Source organism: Eretmochelys imbricata, chromosome 4 (genome assembly GCF_965152235.1).
Source record: "Eretmochelys imbricata isolate rEreImb1 chromosome 4, rEreImb1.hap1, whole genome shotgun sequence".
Taxonomy (NCBI): Eukaryota; Metazoa; Chordata; order Testudines; family Cheloniidae; genus Eretmochelys; species Eretmochelys imbricata.
In genome coordinates, this window is record NC_135575.1 from 16,559,732 (window position 1) to 16,572,297 (window position 12,566).

Consider the following 12,566-nt stretch of genomic DNA (forward strand, 5'->3'; position numbering starts at 1 on the left):
GATTCCCACAACTGAAGAAATCCTCCGTGTCATGTAGCAACTGTTTCTACCAAGCTTGATTCAAAATGGGATTTTCACTGACTCAAACTATTACCGCAGTCCAGAGGAATTTTTTTACTAGTCCATGGGTAAGTCATCAGGGGTTTTACAGCAAGAAACAGTTCTTCATCTGCTCTAGCGGTGCATCAGCACATTATAACAACATGTTTTGCAAGAGCATGATCGGAGCCAGAGCATAGGATGCCATAATAGCTTTGGACAAGGATAGCAACTTCAGATGTTTCTCTCCCTTCAAAAGGGGTCGAAGGGAGGAATCTTTAGGACACTAGAGAAGTACACATCTGTCGTCTCCAATTGTATTTTCCAGTGGGAGGAAAATAATGGAGCAGAAGTTATCTAGACTAATACCCGTGCCAACATGGAAAAGTGTGGGAAAGTGTCTTGACATTAGGATTTAGGACTCCAGTGACATCTTACTCTCTGCACAGGGGGTTTCTTTCAGAAAAAGACAAAGCAAAGTGCAGCTTCCTAACTGCTCAAATTCAGAGTCCTCTGAGACACCCGCAGTGCCCTGTGTCAGAACAAGGTGTGACTTCCATGGATTAAAAACAATTTCTAATTGAAAATGAAGGTGCCCAGCAGGAATGGTTTGGGAAAGTCCAGGGACTAACTAGCCTGCACTTAAATCTCCTCTCAAACGTCACCGAAATTGTACTACACTGAACAGCTAGCGGTTTCCAAAAAGTTACCGAGAGAAGACACTGAAGCCTACTCCATATGGGTAATGATGATGTCCCACCAAGCAGCTTTCAGGCAACTTCCATAGGTTTTCCTGGAGCCCATGAAATGCAGAGGAATCGGGAAAATAAAACAGGCTACAAACCAGTAACTGGAGCTCATGAGATATACCCTGCTTTCCTCCCCCTCCCACATCTACACTCCTGGATATTGTGCCATACAAATCTCTGTTGAATTATTGTGTTCTTAGGTCAAGGACCTCACTTGGGACATGAAAACCATTTTCTGCCCAGCTCTGCTGTCAACCCTGCAACTAAGGTCTGGCTCATCCGGTCTCTTCCTTTAGACTACTGGTAGATGGCAGCAGAGAATGCCTTTCCCTATGATAGGTTTCGGAGTAGCAGCCGTGTTAGTCTGTATTCTCAAAAAGAAAAGGAGTACTAGTGGCACCTTAGAGACTAACCAATTTATTTGAGCATAAGCTTTCGTGAGCTACAGCTCACTTCATTGGATGCATAAAGTGGAAAGTACAGTGAGGAGATTTTATATACACACAGACCATGAAAAAATATACATTGTAAGGAGAGTGATCGCTTAAGATGAGCTATTACCAGCAGGAGAGTGGGGTAGGGGGAGAGAAAACCGTTTGAAGTGATAATCAAGGTGGGCCATTTCCAGCACATTTCCAGGAGTTAACAAGAACGTCTGAGGAACGGGGGTGTTGGGGAGTGCGGTGGGGGGGAATAAACAAGGGGAAATAGTTTCACTTAGTATAATGACTCAACCACTCCCAGTCTCTATTAAAGCCTAAGTTAATTGTATCCAATTTGCAAATTAATTCCAATTCAGCAGTCTCTCGTTGGAGTCTGTTTTCGAAGTTTTTTTGTTGAAGGATAGTCACTTTGAGATCAGAAATCGAGTGACTAGAGAGATTGAAGTGTTCTCCGACTGGTTCCCTATGATCTTCAGGCCACAGGGCTACATAGTCATAGATAATCTGTTGGAAAACGACAAAGCATGGTATAATGGGTTATTATTGTGTAAATTTGGGGCTAATACTGGACAAAGGCCCCAAGAATCAACTGCAGCCACCTTTTCAGTTTGGAACCTCACATTTAGCCAAAAAGCAGCAGGAATTTTGGCTGCAAGCTGATCGCATGGTGGCCTGCATTCGCCATGTCACAGTACTGTCTTTGGACATTTGTGGTATTTTATAGGGGCAGCATTGGCTTGTGCTGCTCCACCACACCCTGCTAGTAATGCCGTCATGTTGCCCAGACTGCTTTATTTGAGAGGTTTCTCTGCTGATATCGTAGAGAACCTCCATATCTGAAGGTCGTTCCACTATCTGCAACCCATGGACATGCTCAGTTCAGCGGGCAATGCATGCTTACGGGCAGTGGAAGGGAAAGTTGATAGCAGAAAAAGAAGATCTCGCATGGATGATGTGGTATTCTGGGTGGATCAAAAGGACTGTTCATCCAAAGATTAGCAGAGGATCATACCGAAGGGCCACCATGGTTGCAAACTTCCAGTAACGAAGCTGCCATATAACAAGAAAATAAAGCAGACAAGAAAAAAAGCTGTTAAAAATATAAGCTTTTGCTTTAGTGCTACAGCCTCCAGTTCCTCCCTCTCAACTCATTCAGGCGACCCAAAGTGTCTGCTCCAGGTATCTTCCCCCACCCTCAGGACAGGCACCAGCCACAAAATGCAAAGAGCCAGGTTGAGGGACCATCTTGACAGAGTGACTCTTCTCAGGAGCGGGGTTAGTTCTGGGGTTAGTTGTTGGTGCTAAGGAGGCACAGCTAGAGTGAAGGAGAGGCTTATGCAGTTTGATCTGCACGTGCTGTGCTTTGTGCTCATCCTGATCAATTCTGGTACTAGTTTCACAGCTGTGGGCCATGTGCCATGATGGAATAAGTGGGCCCAGAAAGCCAGATGTTAGTTAACATGACCCTGTCACTGTAGAACACTAAACAGTCGAACACGGTTTGAGGTTTTGGGTACAAAGATCTCAGCCTGCTCAGTTCAATGGCAACAGCTACCATTACAAAACTAAAACTTTATAACCTTTTGTTAGAGAGAAAGAGAACAGTTAATGCTTTACATTTTTAATTGCTTTAAGTGAGGTTTTAGTTTAACAATACCCCTTAAAAGTTCATTCGCTTTAAGCTGTCGAGAGTTTTTAAATAAGGAATCACAGACTTGTCATTCATTTAGATCAGTGGCTCTCAACTTTTCCAGACTACTGTACCCCCAAGTTTCACCTTACTTAAAAACTGCTTGCTTCCAAAATCAGACATAAACAATGAAGCTGGTGTCTGGTGCAAACTCTTCCTTGCTACCTCACTACTAGAGAAACACAGGCTCCTCGCTCGGCCTGACCAGCATCTATGAAACCTGGCAAACTTGTGCTAGCATTAGGGTGTTTAAGGCATTGATTTTAGCAGCCTTGCTGGTTCCAGGCTTATAGCAGTGTTGCAAAAGATGCAGTCTGGGCCAGCTAAGCTGGGCACTTATTAAACGTAAGGAAAAAAAAGAAGAAAAAAAAAAAAAAGAAAGAAGAGAGGGAGCGACAGCACGATTCCACAGCTCACATTTCAGGTGTTGTTCAGGATTTAGCCAAAGCCAGTGGAAGTAGCGCTGTCATTGGTTTTCGCTCTCTGGCCCAAACTGGTCAGGATGCCTTTCAGGATCAGGACAATAAAGAACCAATGGTATCATGGTAGATTTTAGGGACCCAGGAGAAGTGGGGGTGGCAACCATGATGGTAACACTCGCTCCTTCCAGTCCACTCATCTCTACCCCAGCTTCATGATTCCCCCCAAAGTCTCGTAAGGACTCCAGAGAAGAGGGTGATGGATGGAATAGTCCATCCCCTCATTATTTTGTTGACCACTTACACCTAACTTCTGACACCCTGATTTTGGTCCACTGATTTCTGATTCCATTCGCCTTTGCTCACTACTTATGATCTTAACACAGTCGTTGGGTGGCGTCAAAGTAGACCTTTTCATCTGGACAAATTCAGTCCGTCTAACTGTTTGCTGACTTTTAGAAGCAATTTTTTGTTGGGTTGAACTTTTGTTACTTGGGGCAACTGAGAGTGCAAGTCCTCTGCACAACACCTCTGTCTCCTGCACACAAGTTTTACTGGCGAGCGTAAGATGTCCATTTTCCATGCAGCGTAGCTGTGGGTGGGGGGAGGTCGTGGCCACAAAGGAAAGCGAAAGCGGCTGTGGAAATCCCTCTGAAATCCCTAAGAAAACTGGGACTTCCCCACAGAGACTCAAGGATTGCTGAGACAATTCTGTGTCTCCTTGAGACTGGAGGGCACCAGGGTCATGTCTGACAATAAAGGGTACAGGTCACACAGCTGTATCTTGAGGCTGCTTATGTCCTATAAACAAATGACTGGAGAATTTCCTCACATACAGCGAGATTGTTTTTTGGCTCAGGTTTCTAATCTAGAGCTCAGAATTACAATGCTAGTTTTGTAGAAGCATGTATATACTGTAGTTTGGGGTCTACAACCTTTGGCAAGTGGCCCAGCAGGGTAATCAGCTGGCGGGCCGGGAGACATTTCGTTTATGTTGACCGTCCGCAGCCACGGCCTCCCACAGCTCCCAGTGGCTGCAGCTCCCCATTCCTGACCACTGGGAGCTACGGGGTGGGGGGGGGGAAGAGAGTGTGCCTGCAGACGGTCAACGTAAACAAAATGTCTCGTGGCCCGCCAGCAGATTACCCTGATGAGCCACGTGCCAAGGCTGCCACCCCCTGCTGTAGTTAATGCTTCTTCATCTTTTTAGCTTCCTGTTCTGCTGTATAATACATTTTTGCAGGAGCTGTTTGTCATTTTGAAACCTGTAAGAGGAAGGGAGAATCTGTGCACCAAAACAAGACATCCAAATGTATTAAATTAGCTAACTAATTACAGTAAAGACAACGTTTGCCATTTGGCTGCCCTTCGAATGACTCCAGTTTCTGCACAGTGGTAAAACACAAGAGAATGCCTTTGGAGCACCAGTTGTCCACTGGAACACGTAGTAATAATGAAAATCACACTATTATAGATAAAGTGGATGCACCTTGTTATTTACACAGGTTGTTAATGGAACCACGTTGTCACCTGATGTACTGAGAAAGTCATTATTCAGAATGTAAATATACAGATTTCTTAACCTCAGTGCAGTTGTTATTCTATGGCAGATGACCAGAAAACAGACCTCACTCACTTCCACGATACTGCTTCCACCTCTGGGATGGTCTCTGCCACCAGAGCTGTGTTCTCTTCCAGACAGAGGGGCAGACCCTTAGTGGATATGGATTGTCCTTGCTCCATTGACAACAATACATCTCCAACAATTTACAGCAGTTGAGGATCTACCCCAGACTACCTTACAGACCTGTGCAGTTCAGAATGCTAAACTGATGGGCCATAAAAGGCCCTTCCATGTGTTTTTGCTGTGCAGTTCATGAGTTCTAAGTCCATGCTCATGAAGAAGATGCTAAATGAAAGTAGCGAATTTACCTTGGACAGGGATAGATTATGGCTAAATGATGCCTAGTTCTACCTACAAACTTTGGCATATCTTTGCCAGACTCTCCCTTTCAGTCTGGTCCCCTAACACCGGAGCAGTTCTTAGTCATTCAGAGCAGGTGGAGGACATGAGCTTCAAAAGGCAAACTTGCATCAGGAGTGAAGGGGCCATCTTCTAAGAACAGCCCTTTGATCTGTTATTTTAATGCGGATCTAAGAAACAAACCTTTTGAAGGAATCAATATTGAAATAGTTGCAGTGATGCAAGACCCATTTTAGAACATGAGTCATGTTTTTATCACGTGGGCCTCAGTTATTAAGTTCCCAGGTGGCATACTTTAGAAATGCTTCACGCTCATCAATCAATGTTTGAACAAACACCATCATGACGTAGCTGCGGACCTGATCCAAAGGCAGTGGAAAGGCTCACGGTAACTTCAGTGGGATATTGATCATGGCCTAATTATGTACTCTTGTTTCACAGATGGTGAGATTCAAAAAGGGACATGAGGGCCTAATTACTCAGCACCTGCAGCTCCCACTGACTTCAGGTGGAAGTTTTGGGTACTCAGCACCTCTGAAAAATCACACCTTAAGCAACTTTCCAAGGTGCATTTTGAAAGTTGATCCGGAATAAACACGTCATGGAAATAAAGATGATGACGGTGACATACTTACAAGCCAAATTCTGCCCTTGGATTAATGTGTGTAGTTTCCATTAACTTCAAAGGAAGTCCTGGGCACATTTCTGAAGGCAGATTTCGGCCTTTCGAATCCCTGTAGCTATAATACTGCTGTATTAGCTGAACACTCACTGAGGAATCACCTTTAATTTTATTCACATGTTGTGCTTCTTCCATCAAGTGACAGTAATATTTCTTTTAAAAGAAGACAGCACAATAGAGCTTGGCTGGGCATTTTCCTTTCTATGCTCCCCAGTCTTGGCAAGAAGCTATCTGATTTTACGTGTTCTGTGATTTTTAGCTGTGTTAGCTGAAACTGGTGTGACCCAAAGTTTAGTTTGAACTAATTTTAACAAAAGGCAAAGAGTACGAGATTGTGCTGCAATTGGGGGTGTGGGGGGGGGAGTAAGAGCATTCTAGGCAATTATAAATAAAAACCATCTCAATTTGCCCTTTTCCTACCCAGAAAAAGAGAAGCCCACCCACCCACTCACCCACCCACACAAAGAAGTCTTGTTCAAAGACCCTATTCACTTCTGAATACAAATTGTCTTGTGGGAAGTGGAAATGAACTAGTGCCAAGAGGATGAAGGCAGGGGATTTCTGGGGCCGGGTGGCGGGGGAGAAAGAGAGAGAAGCAGAGTGCAAGTGAGCCCTTGTCTACACTACCACTTACTTCAGTATAACTTATGTCACTCGGGGGTGTGAATAATCATTGGTGTGGACAGCCCTATGTTGGCAGGAGAGCTTCTCCTGCCAATGTAGTTACTACCTCTCACAGAGGTGGAGTTATGATGCCGACGGGAGAGCTCTTTCCCATGGCATAGAGCATTTTCCTCAGACGTGCTATAGACAAGGCCCTACTGTAGACTAGCCCAGAGTTTGAAGCTGAAAGTCAGAGGTGTAAGTAAGTGCCAAGAGTACTAGGCAGCAGATGCAAAAGCATATTCATAATTAAAACCTAGACTAGAAGTTAAAGCTTCTTAAGATTTTGTTCAGCAGAACCTGAAGAATGACAACTCAGTAATTAAGGGTAACTTTGTTTCTCACTAAGGTCAGAGAAAGGCATCTCCATACTTTAAGAGAATTATTTAGGACATTTAAGGGTACTTCTGTTCCTGCAGAATCAAGGACCAAATCATGAGGAGGAAAGCCATCTTTTGAGAACCCAAATCAGTAGAAGATGAACCAAACCAAGCCAGACTTAAGTGGAGGCTCCTGTTCTGTACGTCCAACCAGCTGTCTTGCCTTGTACCTGGAACTAGAGACTTAATATTAAAAGCCTAGGTGAAGTAATAGCTAGGACTTTCTATCATCATATTCATCTAAGAAGCCTTTAAAATACAAAAACTAATCTGAAAGCTCCTGTAGCCTACAAGAGAAAAGAAGAACAAACAGTTCAGTAACTTAAAAGTTTAACATCTTACTTAAATAAGGCATTGAAACATTTGTCTAGGTTGACCCTTTTTGTGTCTGCAGCTGACAATGAACACTGCTAACTGAATGGAAAAGGAGACCTGTCATCTGCCTTTCAGTACAACCTAATATGAACTACAGAATTGCAGGGTGTTCTGTTGTGACCTGCTTTTAACAGCTAGCAAAAAAGTATAATTTAGTTTATTACATGGGTGGAAACCTGAGTCCTCAGTCTTAAGCTTTACTGAATGTTAATTCGTTTGGACTTTGTCCTGTTGGAAGTAATCAGCCTTTTGATAACACTAGTCAAAATTTTAATACTTTGTTTAATGTGGGTTCCAAGTGACTAATAGTTCCATAAAAGGAAACATAGGGCACTGGGCAACTCCTCCTGGCTAACAGTATTGTAATTCTGGCAGTAGCCACATCCAGCTATCCTCTGCCAATGAGGGGTTCCAGCAATTAATGGAAGTGGTGGAGATATGAAGGTAAATGGAAAGAGAATAGGAGGTTTGAGGGAACCACATATACACAAAAATCCTCCCTGTCTCATAACACAAGAGCAAGGGTTCAGTTGAAGTTAAAACGTAGGAAATTAAAAGTCAAGAAGAGGAAATACTTCTTCACACATGTAATTAGACTGTGGACTTCACTGAGGCCAAGAACATAACGAGGTTCAGAAAGGGATTAGCCATTTATATCGATATCAAGAATATCCAGAGTTATAATCAATGCGAACAAAAATGTTGCTGAAGCAATATTAAACTTGTATTTGAGAGTTTAAGCCCTTCTCCAAATATTAGATCCCAGGATGAGACCTAATATGGGGTGTGGGGGACGGGGAGGGAGGAGGAGAGGAGATGATTGTTTCACGTCTGCGTACTGGGGGCCTCTTACACCTTCTTGTCCTCTGAAGCATCTGGGACCAGCCACTGCCAGAGACAAGATACTGGCCTAGATGGACCTTGGATCTGAGCCAGTCTTGCAGTTCCTATGATCATCTGCACCCATTTAGCCCCGGTGATGATATACTTTAATTTCTAATGCTGAGGTGCAATTCTTACCACATATAAAATGGTAAATCTACGGCAGGGGGAGGGAAGAGTTTTTGGATGGAAACTAGCATGCCTAAGTCAGCCGGCACATAGAGCCAGGGCCTGCCAATATAAAACTAACTAAATAATAAAATCATAAATGATCAGATCCTTTGATTGAGAGGAATAGGTAAGGATTTCTTCTAACTGGGAAAATGAAACTAGCACAGACTTGCTTATCTACGGGGAAGAAAACCAGGCTGTTGAAAGATAGATGGGGTTTTCTGATGTGGGAATTCCCGCCTACAGACTTATAGACTAAGTGAAAATGCCCTACAAATAGCAGTCCAGAAGCTCCCTCTGAACCCCACACCACATCTACTTGCCTCCAAGTGAGCAGCAAGTGGAAGAGGAGCAGCAGCAGCTGAACATGAAGTCTCTTATTCGTCTCTCACTCCTGCTTCTTCTGGCTGCAGTTCTGGTGCAAGGTACAGTAGCATTTCCCTTGGCACAGCTTGATCTTTACATTATTCCTGCAAACTTTCATTGCTCTTCACTCCTCTTTCCTGTAATGTCTTAAAACTATCAACTATCTCAAACCCTTAGCACAAAACCCCTTGTTAAACGCTTTGCAGTCTCTTACAAGTGTTATGTTAGAGATGAAACCTGCTAACAGCTGCTCAGACACAATATCAGGAAATACTTAAGGCAGTAAATAAGAGGCAGCTGTTGGCTTTTTGTAATTGGCAATGCAAAACAAGCTACAAACAGGAAAAAATTCACTCGTTTTGTACAATCTTATTTTGTTACTTAAAGTGGTTTCTCCCCTCCCCTTCTGGAAACTGGTCTCTCCCAGCAGAAAAGGTCTGATTTGTCAAGCAAAGTGTAAATTAATGCTCAGCTTATGGTAATATAGATGCTCTTCACTACAGAGATATAATTTTATTATCCATGATCACGGAAAGGGAAAGTATAGGATTAACACCACCAGCTCCATGCAGGTGCTGTTGTGCAAATGTCTCCGACGCCGCCACGATCATGCCGAACTTTCATTTATTGAGGCAGTGGTTGAAATGTTATTTGGAACCACCTCTGCTGGAAATGAAAGGGTTAAATACTGCTTAACAAGTGATTCTGGCTCAGCTTCTCAAAGGTATTTAGATTCCTAACTTCCACTGATTTCAATTATTTGATTTCCTGAATACATTTGAAGAACCGGCTCTCTCCGCCCTGATCTGTCAGAAGACAATTCAGACACAGGCAATAAGCCCCCCTTCCCCGAAAATCTATTATTTTATTTCACCTCTCACATCTGCTAAACTTACACTGACTTTGGTGGAGTTACACCAGCGTAAGAGAAAGGAGAATTTGGCCCAGTAGTTTTATCATAATAAACAATGCTGTGCTCAAATGTATTTATATGTCCGTATTCTTTATGTCATCGTAGGAATGCCAACCTCCAGCAGAGGACGCTGTCTTTGTGTGACAGCTGGTGCACCTGCAATCCACCCAAAACATATTGCAAAGGTTGAAATATATGGGCAAAGCAGCAGCTGTCAGCAAGTCGAAGTGATGTAAGTGCACAATTAATACTGTGCAGCGCACGGTATTTTAGTATTTATTCGGTCACGTCCCATTTCATGCTAAGTCATCTTTTCTCCTGACAGCATCACACTGAAAGGGAGAGGGCAAAGAAAATGTCTGAACAGCACATCCAAGCTAGCATCACGCATGATACAGGTAAGTCATAAGGATGCCTCCTCTGCCCTGGCTTTTTCTAGAATGCTCCACTTTGAGGTTTTTCGATGCAAGTTGTAGAGAATGCAACTTTGGGATTTGAGGAAATATTTTACTTTAGTCTGTACTAAACTCTTTATAACTCCAACATTAGACATTTGAAAGACAAGTCTCAGAACCTGTTATCAGTCTACTACATATCTTTAGCAGCTGTGTTTCCTGGATCTCAAAACCCTTGGATTGACAGCACTGACATTCTGATATTGGGAGATACCGTTGGATGAGAGGATCCCCTTTCAGCACAGTGTACAGGAGTCCTGAAAACACTGGGTTTAAACCCCTTTTTCTTAAATCACGGAGTCATCATTGTGTGGCTTTGTTTCTGGGTCTTTAAATCAAATATATCAAGATGCTCATTCTGAAGGGGAATTGTGGTACATGCCTGGTCAAGATCTTATGAGCCCTTAATTTTAAAAAAGCCTAGCTTACATGCATTGTGTTTACATATTAGACGCAATGAGGAAGTGGATTCTCTGCCTGCATGAAGTATTATCATTGACATGAGAGGCAGCAAGATCAGGGCCTAGAGTTTAATTTGTCACCCCTTAGTAGAGACCCATAATATTGGTGTAGAACAAATGCACAATGTAACCCTTTACAAAATGCACTGAAATGATTTCCATTATGCTCAGAAGCATAGAAGAAGAAAAAATATTGATGGATAAGTGACTCCAGTAGGAAACTAATCCTTTGGGAGATGGTGAAGCCCAAGTATAGGAATACAGTATGGGGTAGTGGAATAAGCTTGTTTAAATAATAATTGCATGCCCTAAACTAGAGCACATGCAGAAACACAGTGATGGCTCTTTCCAAAGGTCACCTTACCAAACAGCTGCTCAGAAACAAACTGTCAGGTGCACTGAAGTTAATTCCAATAGGAAGTTGACCTGATAGCCGAGAATTGTTCAATGAATAGATGGACTGTGCATAGCTCAACTCTAATTTAACTTTATAGAAGAGCCAGGCCTGTGGAAACATACCTGGTTACTAGGTTAACCATTTAACAGACTCCTGTAATGGAGTCCGAATAGCAGATATGAGGCTTTCAGTCCTGGGCGCTTGAAAGTTTTCTGACTGGGAAGGGAAATCTGATCATGAATGTGGCCCACGTGTAGTCGTGTGTGTTTCTGGTTTGGCATTGCCTGCCTGCCTGCTGCTTGCTCTTGTGAGCATTTGTGGGTTTTGTGGTGCATCATGCTTCCAGTTCACTGACGCAGTTTTCAAGTGAAGCAGTGTCTTCTGTTGGTTACAGTGGGGTCCTGAGAATCGAGACTGTTGGGTTCTATTCCCAGTGCTGCTACCTAGTGACTGTAAACCATATTCTGACACATTTACACCCAGCAAGTATTACGCTAATCCAGAAGTAGTCCCATTGACTTCAATAGAATAAGGTGCTATTCAGCATAAGTAAGGGTACCAGAATCTGGTCCTGTGTGACATAGTATAAGGTGCTCAACCTCTATGACTCAGTTTCCCCCCATGTAAAGTGGGGGCATGGATACTTTCCTACCTTTGTAATGCACTTTGCTATCATGGCGATGCAATAATGGAACATAGTTTCCACTGCACTTGAAGGAGGCCAGAACAGAGAACTGACAGTATTTTTCCCCTTTCCAGAAATTCTTGAAGAGAAATAACTAACAGCAGAAACCAGAAAGGAAGACTGTGCAAAACTACTAGTGGACATGACTGCTCATGCCATTTACCTGCTCACATCTGAAGTGAGCACCCAGCAAACCTGACTGTTCACTGGAGTGCTATTCCATAGCTTCTAGCCATGCAAGAACATCATGATGTGTGATCAGCCCCACAGAAGATAAAATATCTGCATCTGTTTTTCTGTGTGTCAACATCTGTCAGCATTCTTCACACTGGGTTATTTCAACTGCTGTTGTTAGCCTTGTCAGGCCTTTTGGTATCAGGGACTTGACCTCAGCCAAAGAGGATTTGCTAGGACATGAAAAAAAAGTTGGTCCTCTCTGATATGCTTAAATATGCATTTACTTTAGAGATGCTGTAGAACCCTATCCCAAAGAAACCAGCTGAGTCTTTTGGGTAAATCATTCATATTCTATGAATATTCAGGAAGAGCATTCTGCTTTTTAAAAAGTATGCAAGGGAAACCCACATTTAGATAAAAATATGTTTGATACAAACTAACAAAAGCCAGGAAACTCCAGATCAGAGTTTTAACCCTAGCTTTAACTCACAGTGCTGGTTTGTTTGTTTCACAAGGGAGTTTAAGAGGGATTGTCACCCTCCGTTTTCAGATTTTTATCCTCTTATCAGTTTGTATCATACTGATTGTAACATTGAGACATAATTTGTCATGAATAGTAAGTATCGATGTACAAT

General features: G+C 42.9%; 1 protein-coding gene across 1 annotated transcript; it reads left to right on the forward strand.

Moving 5' to 3' along the window:
• The first annotated feature begins 8,844 nt into the window (after positions 1 to 8,844).
• On the forward strand, positions 8,845 to 11,852 carry LOC144263633 (C-X-C motif chemokine 11-like). Its single transcript, XM_077814579.1, has 4 exons — positions 8,845 to 8,902; positions 9,862 to 9,988; positions 10,082 to 10,154; positions 11,829 to 11,852. The coding sequence occupies exons 1-4, from the start codon at positions 8,845 to 8,847 to the stop codon at positions 11,850 to 11,852; spliced, it is 282 nt and encodes a 93-aa protein (XP_077670705.1).
• Positions 11,853 to 12,566: the final 714 nt, after the last annotated feature.